We start from the raw sequence: 14,967 nt of genomic DNA, 5'->3' as shown, positions 1-14,967 counted from the left end.
CGACCCCCTTCTAGGACACTAATCTATCCCATAGCTGTGTCAGCTGACCCCACTTCCAGGACACTAACCTATCCCATAGCTGCATCGGCCAACCCCACTTCTAGGACACTAATTCATCCCATAGCTGTGTCGGCCGACCCCACTTCCAGGACACTAACCTATCCCATAGCTGCATCGGCTGACCCCACTTCTAGGACACTAATCTATCTCATAGCTGTGTTGGCCGACCCCACTTCTAGGACACTAATCTATCTCATAGCTTTGTTGGCCGACCCCACTTCTAGGGCACTAATTCATCCCATAGCTGTGTCAGCTGACCCCACTTCCAGGACACTAACCTATCCCATAGCTGCATTGGCCGACCCCACTTCTAGGACACTAATCTATCTCATAGCTGTGTTGGCCGACCCCACTTCTAGGACACTAATCTATCTCATAGCTTTGTCGGCCGACCCCACTTCTAGGGCACTAATTCATCCCATAGCTGTGTCAGCTGACCCCACTTCCAGGACACTAACCTATCCCATAGCTGCATCAGCCAACCCCACTTCTAGGACACTAATCTATCTCATAGCTGTGTCAGCTGGCCTCACTTCTAGGACACTAATCTATCTCATAGCTGTGTCAGCCAACCCCACTTCTAGGGCACTAATTCATCCCATAGCTGTGTCAGCTGACCCCACTTCCAGGACACTAACCTATCCCATAGCTGCATTGGCTGACCCCACTTCTAGGACACTAATCTATCTCATAGCTGTGTTGGCCAACCCCACTTCTAGGATACTAATTCATCCCATAGCTGTGTCGGCTGACCCCACTTCCAGGACACTAATTCATCCCATAGCTGCATCAGCTGACCTCACTTCCAGGTCATCAATCCATCCTATAGTCATGTCAGCTGACCCCACTTCCAGGGAAGTTGATCCATCATCCTGTGACATAGGCCAACCCCACCTTCACAGTCCGGCCTACCCAACCCTAGGGACCACTGGCTGATGTTGGTTAGTCCCAGTTTCAGGACGAAATGTACATGTCGGATGACCCACTTTTAGGACTACAAGTGACTGAATCATGTGGGCCGATGTGGTAGTAACAAAGCTGAGAACCACAAAAGGGACATACATGCTGTTCAACATATACAATGACTGCAAACATGACTGAACAATCGACAAACTGGGGACATACCTAGTGACCAACATAAGAATCACATGGCTAACAGCGAATGACGGGATGATGTGGTTAGGAGACTTCAACAGGCACCACCCAATGTGGGACGAGGAGTGAAACCATCACCTGTTCACAGTGACAGCGCTCACATCAGTGCAGAAGTTGCTCGACCTGGTAGCAGACTACAGTATGATACACGCCCTCCCCAGGGGGACACCGACCCTCCAGTCCTCCTCAATGGGAAACTGGACACACCCAGAGAATGTCTTTTGCACAGAGTCAATGCTGGAAGGCCTGACCAGCTGCGACACTAGTCCGGAAAACTGCGGCCCCAACACTGACCACCTTCCAGTGGTAACACAGCTAGACATAGGACTCACACCTACGGAATCGACCCCCTCCTACAACTTCCAGGAGGTCAACTGGAAGAAATTCAACAAGATGCTCCAAGCTGAGTTAGCAAGGATAGGACCACCAGCAATAATACCTAATGAAAGAGAGTTCCAAAGGATGGTGGGGGGCGTCGAAACAGTGCTACACAGAACATTGGAAAAGGAGGTCCCAAGGACATGCCCTCACCTACACAAAAAACGCTGGTGGATGAGGGAACTGACAATGCTATGCAATGACCTGAAAATGCTAAGTAAAGCCTCCTATCTTTTCTGGGCAATCTGCGACCACCCCAGTCACAGACTATGCAAGGAGAAAGCAAAAGATTACAAAAAAGCCATCCAATCGGCCAAAAAATCTCACTGGAGGGACTGGCTGGAAGAAGCAAACAATGAAGACCTGTGGATAGCTAATGGGTACATATCCAAACCGTATGGAGATGGCAGTAAGGCCCGTATACTGACACTCAGAAAGATCGATGATGAGGGCGTAGCCACCACGGTCAGCTCAAATGAAGGCAAAAGCACAATGTTTGTGCAAGTGCTCTTCCCTCCCCCCCCTCCCCACTCATCAGTCCTGCAGAACTATGACTACCCACAGCCAGCAGCCCACTGGTCTACCATCACACAGGACCAACTACAATGCATGATCAAGAATCTCAGCCCCTACAAGGCCCCAGGACCAGACAGGGTAGCCAATGTCATGTTCCAGAAGTCCACCATCCTTTCTGAATACCTAATACATCTCTTCAATGCAGCAGTAACACTACAAACATATTATGACCCATGGAGGGAATCCATAATGGTAATCCTACACAAGCCAGGCAAAGCAGACTATATGACACCTAAAGCCTATCAACCAATAGCATTGCTCAGCACCACTGCAAAACTACTGTCAGCCATAGTAGCCAGCAACATGTTGTTCATACTCGAAAAATACCAACTGCTCCTGCTGACACACTTCAGTGGAAGACCGGGACGATCAACCAAAGACTCACTGCTCCTGCTCGAAACCACAGTACAGCATGCCTGGCGACAAGGAAAAGTAGCCTCCACACTATTCTTGGACATAGAAGGAGCCTTCCCAAATGCGGTCACCAACTGCCTGTTGCACAACATGAGAAAGAGAGGCTTACCACTGGAGATAGTAAAGTACATGGAAAGATTGCTGACGAACAGAAGAACCAAGATATGTTTTGACAACTACAAATCTGAGTGGTTCAATGTGAAGAACAGTATAGGACAAGGAGATCCACTTTCTATGATACTATATGTCATCTACAGCTCAGACCTAGTAGAAATGGCCAATGGCAAAAACAAACTAACACGTGCTTTCGTAGACGACACTGCTCTCATCGCCATAGGAAAAACATTTGAAGAGACTCATGCAACACTAAAAAGCATGATGGAATGCGAAGACAGAGCCTACGCATGGTCCAAAAGTCACAACTCCCACTTCGAAACTAGCAAGTTCGCCCTCATGGACTTCACACTCAGCAGAAACAAACCCAGACCACCGCTAACACTAAGAGGTTCTACCATAAATCCGACATGTACTCACAAGTTCTTAGGTGTAATACTGGACCAGGAACTAAGGTGGAAGGCACAGGCAGCCCAAGCGATAGCCAAGGGAACGAAACAAGCCCTGCTCCTGAGAAGACTGTTGTCAACCTCCTGGGGAATCCCCACAAAACTCATGCACCAACTCTACCAAGCAGTAGTAGTCCCAAAAGTAATGTATGCTGCTCCAGTATGGCTCCAACCAGCCTACTCCAGAGACCACTCCTCCTGTTTGAGAGGATTGAAAGGCATAGCAAAACATATCACAATGATCCAAAGAACAGCAGCACTGGCAATAATGGGAGCCATAAGAACTATGCCTACTGACGCCCTACTAGCACATGCCAACATACCACCGGCAACCCTGCTCATTCAACACACGTTGTATAAAGCTGCCCTCTGCATATCAACTTTACCAGACATGCACCCTCTACACCTGCACATCAAAAGAACAGCAAAAAGAAACCTTAAACGCCACAGAACTGCACTCCACTGACTAATCCACGATCTAGAAATCTCTCCAGGCTCAATCGAGGTGATCCACCCATGCCCAATACCACCAAGTGCATGCCCATCACACTTGACTGTCATCGCTCCCAGCAAAAAAGATGCAATAAGAGACTTCACACAGACAAATGACCAAACACTGATATTCACAGATGGATCAAGCATGGAAGGAGGAATGGGAGCAGCAGCCATCCTATATGTCAACTTCAAGCATGTCATCACACTGTGTCACCACTTAGGCCAGGTGTCAGAACACACAGTGTTCGAGGCAGAAGCAGTAGCACTCCTTCTAGCAGCACACATACTAGCCACCAGAGATGAGGTCACATACCCAGCCTTGGTGCTCATAGACAACCAGGCAGTCATCAGATCCAGTGAGCACTCCTCAGCTAAACCAGGACATCACCTACTGTTACAGTTCAGATTGATGATCCACAAAACCTGCAATGAAGAACGTCTACCAAGAGAGAGCATCACACTCCAATGGATAGCTGGACACGTGGAAGTGGAGGGAAATGAACTAGCAGATAGAGAAGCAAAACTTGCAGCAAAAAGAGCAGAAACCACAAGCCCACCAGGAGACCTACCACCATTCCTAAACAAGCAACTCCCCATCAGCGCCTCCACCCTTAAACAATACCATGCCATGAGACTAAAAGTGCTATGGAAGAAAGAATGGCAAAAATCCCCTTGCCATGACTGTGAATCCATGATAGACCCCCTACTCCTGGGAGCTTCGTACACAAAACTAGTTGCCTCACTGCCCAAAAGACAGGCTGGACTATACATACAACTATGAACAGGACACATTCCACTTAACAAACATCTGCACCATTTTAAACAAAGCAACACTCCCATGTGCCTGCAGTGCAGGGAGACCACTCCTGAGGACATACATCACTTCCTTTTCCAGTGCCCCAGATATGACAGAGAGCAGCATGTACTCTGCAATGCACTGGGAAGAGATGCCACATCACTATCCTACATCCTCTCCAACATGGCAGCGAAGTCACACCTGTTCAAGTACATTTCAGCTACGAAAAGACTACCATAACAAACACCAGGTGAGGTATTCAAATAACACCATGGTAAATGATAAAGCCCAGCACAGGACCAGAATGCTTGTCAGCAGACCAAACATGTACTCAGTGTAAACACCACCTGCATTGACACTCACGTCCCCCCTCCCCCCACCCGACCAACACACATGAGATTAGATGCGTTCCATAAACCAATCACCCCGGCTATAAGCTATAACCTCCTAAAAGTGCCTCGAAGACCACCAAAAAAAAAAAAAAAACCCACCCTACCATTGCAGATGCAATCTCAGCACATCACAGCAGAGTCACCAAAAGGAGGCAGAAGAGCACGATGCCCATGCTCCAGCTAGCCTTGAAAAGCAGCCGGTTATGTGTGGATAGAATTATCGCCTGACAGAAGTATTAAACCACCCTTACTCCAAGGTGGAGTGTCTAAAATGGCCGGCAGGAACGGTGGACTGGTGGAGGGCCAAAGGCCCTGCCACCAGGGCATTCACTCGCTTGTAAGGGAAGGCAGGCCACAGGGGGCCTCTGGTTAGGTAGATAAACTATGTTCGTATAGTGCGACATAGGGTTACAATTACCCTCAAGCACTTAAAATTCGAATTAAAAAAAAAAAAAAACATGTCCAACTCACAAGACCCACCCGCTCTCGCATTACCGCCCTTCGATCATGTGAAGGCAGACGTGATCCTGCGCTCATCTGATGGCGTAGACTTCCGCATCTTCAGGCTCTTCCTTTCCCTCGCATCACCCTTCTTCGAGACGCTCCTTGATCTTCCCCAACCATCTGAGGAGACTGACACCGACATGGAGATCAAAGACGGACTCCCTGTTATTCCTGTCTCAGAGGACAGCAAAACGCTAGATTCACTCCTCCGCTTCTGCTACCCCTGCACCCTGGCAGAGGACCCTGTGCTTGAGGATTTCAGAGAGCTCATTTATGTTCTCGATGCAGCGAAAAAGTATTCCCTTGATGCCATCCAGCAGGCGGTGCGCAAATCTCTTTTCATTCCAAAAATATTGGAAATGAATTCGCTCTGCTGCTTCGCAGTCGCCTGCCGCACCTGACGAATGGTACTGCTAGTGAGGTGAGCGACTCGCGCTCATAGACTTTACTTTACTTTTTCGGTAGCATACATGCCCTCACTGCGTGGCCCTGGGAGTTTCTTCGTCCTTTCGTTGAATCTCCCAGGTGTGTATAGAGTACACTACGCTAGTCTAGTAGCTAATATGAAGTCCTTTCGTTGAATCTCCTAGTGTCCGCCTCCAGCTAGACTGGGTCTGCTGTGAGGTTATGAGCCCCGCCAGCGACCTTATAACCATGTCAACTTCAACCTCAGCCGACTCGTTCTGTTTTACCAAACTGTCTGGTTCAAACTATGCAGAGTGGGCCATCAACATGAAATCCACTCTACAGTCAAAGTACCTATGGCTTATCACAGATGGAAGAGAACTATGCCCATCTGAACCACCCGAAATGCAGCTACTTACCATGACTGCAATGGAGTTTAGAGTGGCAAGGAAGGAGTACCTCAACTGGTGTCTCCGAGATGAGGCGGCACAGGGTTTTATGAAGGGTGCAGCAGAGCCGTCGCAGTGGCCGCATGTCAGCGAGTGCCGCAGTGCCAAAGAAATGTGGGACACCTGGAAAAAAATTCACATCGACAATCAACAAAAGATAAATGTTCAATACTTCTTCAAAGAACTCTACACCAAGAAGTATGTCGACGGAACACCAATGGCCGACCACATAGCAAAGATGCTGGATATTTGGAACTGCATCACAGCTGCTGATGAGGAACTCCCAGACCTCCACATTGCATGTGCAGTCATACTATCACTCCCCAAGACTCCGACATGGGAGGTGATAACTGAGATTCAACTGTTTGGGCTAGATATGCTCACCTCTGAGATCATCAGCATGAAGCTCCAGGCAGAGGCCAACTGACACATGTGGGAAAAGTCAGGGACTGAGACTGCACTGCATGCGAGTGGTGCATCAGGAAAATAACACTTTACTATTTTTGACTTTTTGTGACTAATGTGACTTTTTGGGAAGGAATCTACTATCATTACCCATGTCCTGCAGGCATGGCTGCACTTTTCTTGCTGATTTTGGTCTTGTTCAAACCACCTAATTCATAGCTTTCAGTAGATACCACATACATTCAAATTGATGGAGGTTCCAAAGAGATATTATGATTTTTCTCTCAGACAGTGTGCATCACACCAATGGCTCAATATCTCTGAATTTTCAGACATTTTCTAGTCTTCTTGGCTTAGATATATCATCACTTAGTTGTCTCAATAGATTCTGTTCTCTTTTCATTCTTCAAAATGCTGTATATGGTCAAAAAACAAGTACAGATAGTAGGTTCCTTCCCAAAAAGTCACAAATAGTCACAATAGTCACAAAAAAGTCAAAAAAAGTCACAAAAAGGTCAAAAATAGTAAATTGTTAATTTCCTGATGTGGCAAAAAGTTGAAGAAGGGAAAAGGGAAGGGTCCCCAGCCTGATGACATATGTCGCTACTGCAGGGCCACTGGCCATTGGGCTAGTAAATGCCCATGCTGTGAGGAGGATGAGAAAGTCAAGCAAGGAAATGGAGAGAAATCAAACTTCACCATTGGAAACCTTTGGGAATTAGGGACTTGAGAAGTCAGATATACATGGTGTTGAGCAGCCCTACAGCTGCCCCTGCAGAGGTGCTGTTGGATTGCAGTGCATCTGTGCACATGTTCTGTGACCAAAAATACTTCTGATCATTTACTGCCAACAAATCAAACAAGACTATTTCTGTTGGGGATGCAAGAGACATACCTGTCGCTGGGAAAGGGTCAGTCAAACTGAAGTGTAGACTACCTGACAGGATCAGGACTGTTGTCCTGCATGGTGTGCTGCATGTACCACAGCTTGCTGCAAACCTGGTCAGCTTGGGGACCTTACAGTGGGCAGGAGCCAGGCACCACAGCCATGAGGAAGGAATTAGTGTAACCCTTGGGGGAGATGAATTACTCTGTGCATCATTCCCAACCTCCACTGCAACACTCTACCATGTTGACATGGTAGATCATGAGGTGGCATTTGCTGCTGTTGCCAGTGGGAGCATGTGGGTTTGGCACCATTGGCTGGGCCACCTGCACCTAGATGCTATTCGAACCATGGTGCAGAAGAACATTGTCAATGGACTCAATATCACATCACCCAAGGACTTTGACCATGTTTGTGAGGGTTGTGTCCTCAGCAAATCACATTGGCTACCATTCCCTAAGGTCAGCAACACCATCTACTTGAAAATGGAACTAGTTGTCATGGATATCACAGGTCCTATGTCAGTTGAGACTTGGACATGGTGCACTTATGCCATGGTGATCATTGAAGCTAGTTGCTGATTCAGAGTAGGATGGCTCCTTGAGAAAAAGGAGGAGGTTGCAAGTGCCTTGAAGGAAGTAGTTGCAATGTTGGAGAGGCAGTTAGGCTTAAAACTGAAGAAAATGTGCTCAGACAATGGGACTGAGTTTGTCAACTCAGTAGTAGAATCCTTCTGTTGACAAAATGATATCCTACATGAGACCACAGTGCCCTATGCTCTGGAACAGAATGGGATTGCTGAATGAAACATCAAGACCTACTTTGAAATGGTGAGACACATGATTCAGTCACTTGTAGTCCTAAAAGTGGGTCATCTGACATGTACATTTTGTCCTGAAACTGGGACTAACCAACATTGGCTGGTGGTCCCTAGGGGTGGGTAGGCCAGACTGTGAAGGTGGGATCAGCCTATGTCACAGGATGATGGATCAACTGCCCTGGAAGTGGGGTCAGCTGACATGACTATAGGATGGATTGATGACCTGGAAGTGAGGTTGGCTGACACAGCTATGGGATGAATTAGTGACCTGGAAGTGAGGTTGGCTGATGCAGCTATGGGATGAATTAGTGACCTGGAAGTGGGGTTGGCCAACACAGCTATGGGATAGATTAGTGTCCTAGAAGTGAGGTTGGCCGACACAGCTATGGGATGAATTAGTGACCTGGAAGTGGGGTTGGCCAACACAGCTATGGGATGAATTAGTGTCCTAGAAGTGAGGTTGGCTGATGTGGCTATGGGATGAATTAGTGTCCTGGAAGTGGGGTTGGCTGACACAGCTATGGGATAGATTAGTGACCTGGAAGTGGGGTTGGCTGACATAGCTATGGGATAGATTAGTGACCTGGAAGTGAGGTCAGCCAATGCAGCTATGGGATGAATTAGTGACCTGGAAGTGGGGTTGACTGACACAGCTATGGGATGAATTAGTGACCTGGAAGTGGGGTTGGCTGTCCTGGAAGTGAGGTCAGCTGATGCAGCTATGGGATGGATTAGTGACCTGGAAGTGGGGCCAGCTGACATGGCTGGGGGAAGGGATGATGTCCTGGCAGTGGGGTCAGCTGATGTGGCTGGGGGAATGAACCATGACCTGGAGTTATAGTTGGGCAGACACTTTGTGAGAAAGACCAATATCTTGATAGTGGGTCAGTGGGGCTGGCCAATCTTATTACTCAGTACACTACTTCCTTGGTAGTTAGCTGGCTGAACCCACATGGTTGTGGAAAAATCCTATGTCCTATCCTTATCCTGTGGTATTGAAGTCAACTCTACCAACCTGGCCATTGTGTTGGAATTAACATTGGACAAATTTACTCAGTTGTGTATCAGTACTTAAGGAGGAATTGTCCTGCAGGAATTTTGTCTTTTTCTGAACATTCAATGTCATATGAAATTTGAAAACACAAAGCAGCCATTTTTTATTGTAGTATATGCATATCATATGTATCAAGGTAGGGTATTTTACAAAGATCCCAACAGCCAGGATGATGTTTGCCCCTTTCCATGTGTCAGTTTGGTAGCCCCTTTGGACATGCAGATAGTATAGGTTTGGGGAGGCTGAGATGTGCCTTGTGTGTCCTTCCCACAGCCAGGATTCTTGCACTCATAGGAATAAGTCTGCCCTGAACAACCAGCCTCCCACTTCTGAATGCTATAACACTGAGGGCACTGGGCAGGCAATTGTTGTCCCCAAGGCCTGATGAACTTGTCAGTCCAGATAAATTTCTCCACCACTACCTTCTCCTGCCACAACATCAAGATGATGTTGGAGTGCCTACCCAACATACCACAGTCATTCAGGGCATACCTGACTGCACTTTGGACATGGAAGCCTTGAACAAGGGTGGAGTCAAGGACACTCATGAGGAAGGGAATGGTGGTGACTAGTTGAAGTCTCTCAGCATCAAAAAGCAGCATGGACCTTGGCTTGAAACTGATATGGTGTCAGCCATAACCACCAACATTGAAGGAAAACCTACTGTTGCACAGCTGCCTTCAGTCCTTGGAAGCTCTCCTCCTTCCTTACAGTAGAACCACATACAAAGAAGATGAGGTCTCCACCCTTGACAATGTTGGAGAAGGGTAACAGAAGGCACCTTGCAGAAACTGCAACTGATCAGATGGGAGTGACAGTCAAACAATGGTGACTTACCTCAAAGACCTCTGTGGCTATTGGAACCTTATTCTCTGTTCCAGAGAACAGATTCCCCCTGTCTTCATCAGTATGGGTAGTAAGGAAAATGACTACCTTAGCAAAGGTAGTCAGACTTGAAGCTAGCTTTGATGCTGCAGTGTCATAGGCAGCTCTGGACTCCTCAGTGGCAAAGTTGAAGGGCAGTTGTGAAAAGTGGTAGGTGTCTTGTGTGAAATATCCCTGCAGCATGGTGTGAAGGATATGCACAGGGGCATGGCCAAGCTCCAGAGACTCAAGGTGGAGGTGGATAATGGCAGTAGAGTTACCAGCCACTTCAGAGGTGGTGGCATGCTCAAACCCCCCAGTGACCACAAGAGGGTGTTTCAGGACTGGCTTGCCTGACAAGTAGAAGCCCTGTACTTGGAGTTAGAAGTGATTGGGGTGGCAATATGCACTTACAAAATAGGGCTGAGGACTTTCAAATCTTGTCTTTTTCCAATGACAGGCAACACACCTGAAGTTCATCCAGAGTTTGAGTCAATGGCATTGATTCATAAAAGGGAGGTTAACACACCTGAAGGTCACAGGAAGCTGGGTGACCTCTGCAAGGCAATCCTTGGGTACTACAACACACTTGTTACACACTACCCTTCTGCAACCTGCCTGATCACAAGGCCACAATGTCCCTCCATCCCTGCACATCACACAGAACTGCATAGAATGTTAGAAAGATGGATGGAATATAAAAAGAGACTTGCCAAGTTCCTCATCCTTCTCTTCTTGGCAACAGGGGCCTTCCTAGCATGGGCCTTGCTTGACTTGGCAGCATGTTTTTCCCTAGCTTTCAGACCAGCAAGAGATACCCTGGGAGCTCTACCCCCAGTGGTCTTCTTAGCTGTCTGCTTGGTCTTCACCATCTGAGTCTATTATGCCAACATTAGTGAGTGGCAGCAACATATGACACAGAAGGGAACAGTAGCATACCTCATTATCTTTACAAGACACAGAAGGTGTAGGGGACAAGCAGTAAGATAACAATAAATGCATTTAGTTTAGTACATATATCATGCAGCAGGGATAGATATCTACATATTTATGGAAAAGAGAAGCCAATGTATGCAACTACACAACACTGGGCACTGGATAAGCAGACCAAAGAGGGTGATATGTAAGTATCATCTGGACACCATGAAGTAGAAGTCCAACAACATACCTTATTGGATGAGACACAGCAAGGGAGATGCAGTGTGGCAGGAGGGAGATATGAATTGATAGCCTACTAGTGTGTTTTGTGAGTGGTACAGGGATGCCAGGAACTGGGACGACATACCTTTTGTAGGATGAGACACAGCAAGGGGGTGTTCTGTGAGTGGTAGAGGGATGCCATGAGCTGGGATGACATACCTTTTTTTTGGATGAGGCATGGTGAGGGGGGGTTTTGTGAGTGGTAGAGGGATGCTGGGAACTGGGACAACATACTTTTTTTTTGGATGAGGCATGGCAAGGGGGTGTTTTGTGAGTGGTAGAGGGACACTGCAATGTGGGACGAAATACCTTTTTTTTGGATGAGGCACGGTGAGGGGGTGTTCTGTGAGTTGTAGAGGGATGCCACAAAGCTGGGATGACATACCTTTTTTTTTTGGATGAGCATGGTGAGGGGGTGTTCTGTGAGTGGTAGAGGGACACTGCAACGCTGGGACGACATACCTTTTTTTTTGGATGAGCATGGCAAGGGGGTGTTCTGTGAGTGGTAGAGGGACACTACGACCTGGGATGACTTACCTTTTGTTTTTTGATAAGGCATGGTGAGGGGGTGTTCTGTGGGTGTTTTGTGAGTGGTAGAGGGATGCTGCGAGCTGGGATGACGTACCTTTTTTTTGGATGAGGCATGGTGAGGGGGTGTTTTGTGAGTGGTAGAGGGATGCTGGGAACTGGGACAACATACTTTTTTTTTGGATGAGGCATGGCAAGGGGGTGTTTTGTGAGTGGTAGAGGGACACTGCAATGTGGGATGAAATACCTTTTTTTTGGATGAGGCATGGTGAGGGGGTGTTTTATGAGTGGTAGAGGGATGCTGTGAACTGGGACAATGTACCTGTTTTGTTGATGAGACAAGGTGAGGGGGGGATGTTTTGTGAGTGGTAGAGGTATGCTGGGAACTGGGATGACATACCTTTTTTTTGGATGAGGCATGGCAAGGGGGTGTTTTGTGAGTGGTAGAGGTGGTAGAGGGACACCAGGAACTGGGACAAAAAATCTGTTTTGTGGATGAGGCAAGGCAAGGGGGTGTTCTGTGAGTGGTACAGGGATGCCAGGAACTGGGATGACATACCTTTTTTTTGGATGAGACATGGCAAGAGGGGGGGTGTTTTGTGAATGGTAGAGGGATGCTGTGAGCTGGGATGACATACCTTTTTTTGGGATGAGACATGGCGAGGGGGTGTTTTGTGAGTGGTAGAGGGATGCTGTGAGCTGGGACAACATACCTTTTTTTGAATGAATGGGCTTACAATGTGAGTAGTATGGGACACTGAACAATGCATAATAGCCTGAGAACACTGGCAGTGTCCTGGTGTGTGATGTGAGTGTTGAAAAAGATGCTGTGAGAGGTGTGATAACATACTTTTTTTGTTTTTTTTGAAGGGAGACATGGCATGACATACCTATTTTGTGTTTAGACAGGGAGAGGTGCAAGGGATCTAGAGGATGATGATGTACCTAAAATTTTGCTGAGACACAGCAGGGCCAGAGAGTGGGATAGTGCAATGATGGTCAGTGAGCAAGGCACTGTGTGGCAAGAAGAGAGGAGCAAGAGACTGTGTCAATCCAGATACTTGGATGCACAGATCTCAATTGTGGACAGGTAGACACTGTCACATAGTGAGATCTATGATAATCTTGACACAACCTTAATTGTGACATGAACAATGTCATGGCTGTCATGATTATCACACCTGTTTACCCATACTTTGGATGCATCTCTGGAACATTATGTAGGACTATGTATGGAGTGGTCAGTTGCCACTGGGCTGATTTCTGGTTTCAATAAGTAGGTGGCTACATGTATTACATGATCTGGTAGTGCTACTACAATTCATTTTCTGTGAAATCCCAAGGGTAAGCCACCACTACTGCTCAGCCAATGGCACAAGTGAGTGCTTGCTTGGCTTGACACTGCAATTATGAAAATGTCAAACAAACATTTAGTATTTAGTATATAGAAGCCAAATCCAGTGACAGTGGGGTCACATGACATCACTATTTGCTATGTATAGTATGACACACAGTATTGACTCAGAGGCAGTTGCTGGCACATGTGGCATGTGCTGAGGCCAAGAATGTGACATGCATAGAAGCCAAACTTTGATGGCAACCTCACTAGTTGGACTGGTGCCAAACAACAGTACATAAGGCTCAAGTATATAAATCCCCCCCAGTCATTGGCATGACTTTTTCCTTACTGCATTTCCCTGCAATGGGACTCTTCTCCCCCATTGTTCTTCTCTCTCTCTCTCTCTCTCTCTCTCCCATTTCCTTCTTTACATCACCTTCATTGCTATCTCAGCACATTGTCTTGGCTGAAACAAGGTAAGTGTTTCCTTTCATCACAAATTTTTCACATACTTGATCACTGTTACATTGTAGCATCCTTGGCACCTCCTTACTGAATGTAGTCTGCAGCTACAGGATGTAGGGAGGGGCTACCCTCCCCCTTAGATTGTGCTTGGCCAGCACAGTTTTTGGTTGGGGGGTAATATGTTGGGTCTGGGGGAATAGTCTGTGCCTATTTTTTGTAGGTCAGCTCATATGGGATCTGGGGGCTAGTCTGTGCCTACATTGTAGGTCAGCTTATGACATTTTTTCTGTGTGATATGTGCTTGTATATATTGGTAGTAGCTAGTTGGTCAGGCTTTGGTGTAGTGAGTATTCAGCTTTTGTATAATCTATTTTGTACTGACATAAACCTTGTAGAGCTGTTTGTCTTTGTCTCCTGGTGAATAGTGCACCTCAGGTATGTGAACCTTGCAAAGTTGTGTTGATGCTAATGTGCTTTTAGGATCTTTGTTATCATCTCTTGTGCACTTTTTTGGGAACTTGGTTGAATTGGGGGCAGTTTTTATTGGCCCAACTGTACTTCTGGAGGAGGGCCCCCTCTGGAATGCAGGCAAGCCTTGGTTTCTTATGAAACCATTGTGCTTTTGTAGTTGAAATTGTAACTGTAGTTGAATTTATGTATGGACTTGTCAATGTCACTGCTTTGATTGTATTTGAATGCTGTGTGGGAATCTATGCCTCTTTTTTTGAATGAAACATGTGCTAACCCTAACCCTAGCATAAGACTTGGTGTATTTTTTCATGCAAGTCTCCTTCTAACCCTAACCTTAGCAAATGACTTGGTGTATTGTTTCATGTCAGTCTGCCTAGCTGGTGGATGGTGCTAGATTAGCACTGGTGTTCCATGGCTGATCTTCTTAAGCAAGGTTTCCCTTTGATGCTCAAGAGCTTTCCAATGGCATTACTAGCAACCCAACATCTTCCCTTCAAATGCTGACTGGATGTGTTCCTAGCTGTTGGATGTTGCTAGATTGCTAGATTAGTATTGGTGTTCCATGGTTTCCCATGATGCTCAAGAGATTGCTGGACTGGATTGACTTGGAGTTCAACTGCTGCTGAGTTTGATTGCACCACTCCAGGCCCCTGCTTACATGACTAGATGTTTCAAGAAACATAGTGTATCTAATAGAATAAGTTGGGTTTCTGGATTCTGGATCTTCCCCCAAGTCAAGCAAGGTCCC

General features: G+C 46.8%; 3 protein-coding genes across 3 annotated transcripts; 2 read left to right on the top strand and 1 right to left on the bottom strand.

The window, feature by feature from the left end:
- Nucleotides 1–5,287: 5,287 nt before the first annotated feature.
- On the top strand, nucleotides 5,288–5,734 carry F5J12DRAFT_732678 (uncharacterized protein; the record flags this gene model as incomplete). The annotated part of the gene is made up of 1 exon (XM_051741974.1): nucleotides 5,288–5,734. One exon carries the CDS (start codon nucleotides 5,288–5,290, stop codon nucleotides 5,732–5,734), a length of 447 nt encoding a protein of 148 aa, XP_051593947.1.
- A 1,995-nt stretch (nucleotides 5,735–7,729) lies between these two features.
- F5J12DRAFT_789215 (uncharacterized protein) lies at nucleotides 7,730–8,218 on the top strand (the record flags this gene model as incomplete). Its single annotated transcript, XM_051743755.1, has 2 exons — nucleotides 7,730–7,998; nucleotides 8,065–8,218. The coding sequence occupies 2 exons, from the start codon at nucleotides 7,730–7,732 to the stop codon at nucleotides 8,216–8,218; spliced, it is 423 nt and encodes a 140-aa protein (XP_051593946.1).
- A 1,280-nt stretch (nucleotides 8,219–9,498) lies between these two features.
- Nucleotides 9,499–12,602, bottom strand: F5J12DRAFT_789214 (uncharacterized protein; the record flags this gene model as incomplete). The annotated part of the gene is made up of 19 exons (XM_051743754.1): nucleotides 9,499–9,811; nucleotides 9,845–9,970; nucleotides 10,017–10,099; nucleotides 10,190–10,585; nucleotides 10,746–10,794; nucleotides 10,817–10,865; nucleotides 10,926–11,094; nucleotides 11,156–11,163; nucleotides 11,231–11,256; nucleotides 11,502–11,534; nucleotides 11,576–11,704; nucleotides 11,726–11,759; nucleotides 11,802–11,836; nucleotides 11,879–11,932; nucleotides 11,954–11,989; nucleotides 12,042–12,170; nucleotides 12,192–12,266; nucleotides 12,345–12,428; nucleotides 12,583–12,602. 19 exons carry the CDS (start codon nucleotides 12,600–12,602, stop codon nucleotides 9,499–9,501), a joined length of 1,848 nt encoding a protein of 615 aa, XP_051593945.1.
- Nucleotides 12,603–14,967: the final 2,365 nt, after the last annotated feature.

Source organism: Pisolithus orientalis, assembly GCF_024613125.1.
Source record: "Pisolithus orientalis strain OTSU chromosome Unknown F5J12scaffold_432, whole genome shotgun sequence".
Taxonomy (NCBI): Eukaryota; Fungi; Basidiomycota; class Agaricomycetes; order Boletales; family Pisolithaceae; genus Pisolithus; species Pisolithus orientalis.
The sequence above is the reverse complement of the archived record's forward strand: the minus strand, read 5'-3'. Positions and strand labels throughout refer to the sequence as shown.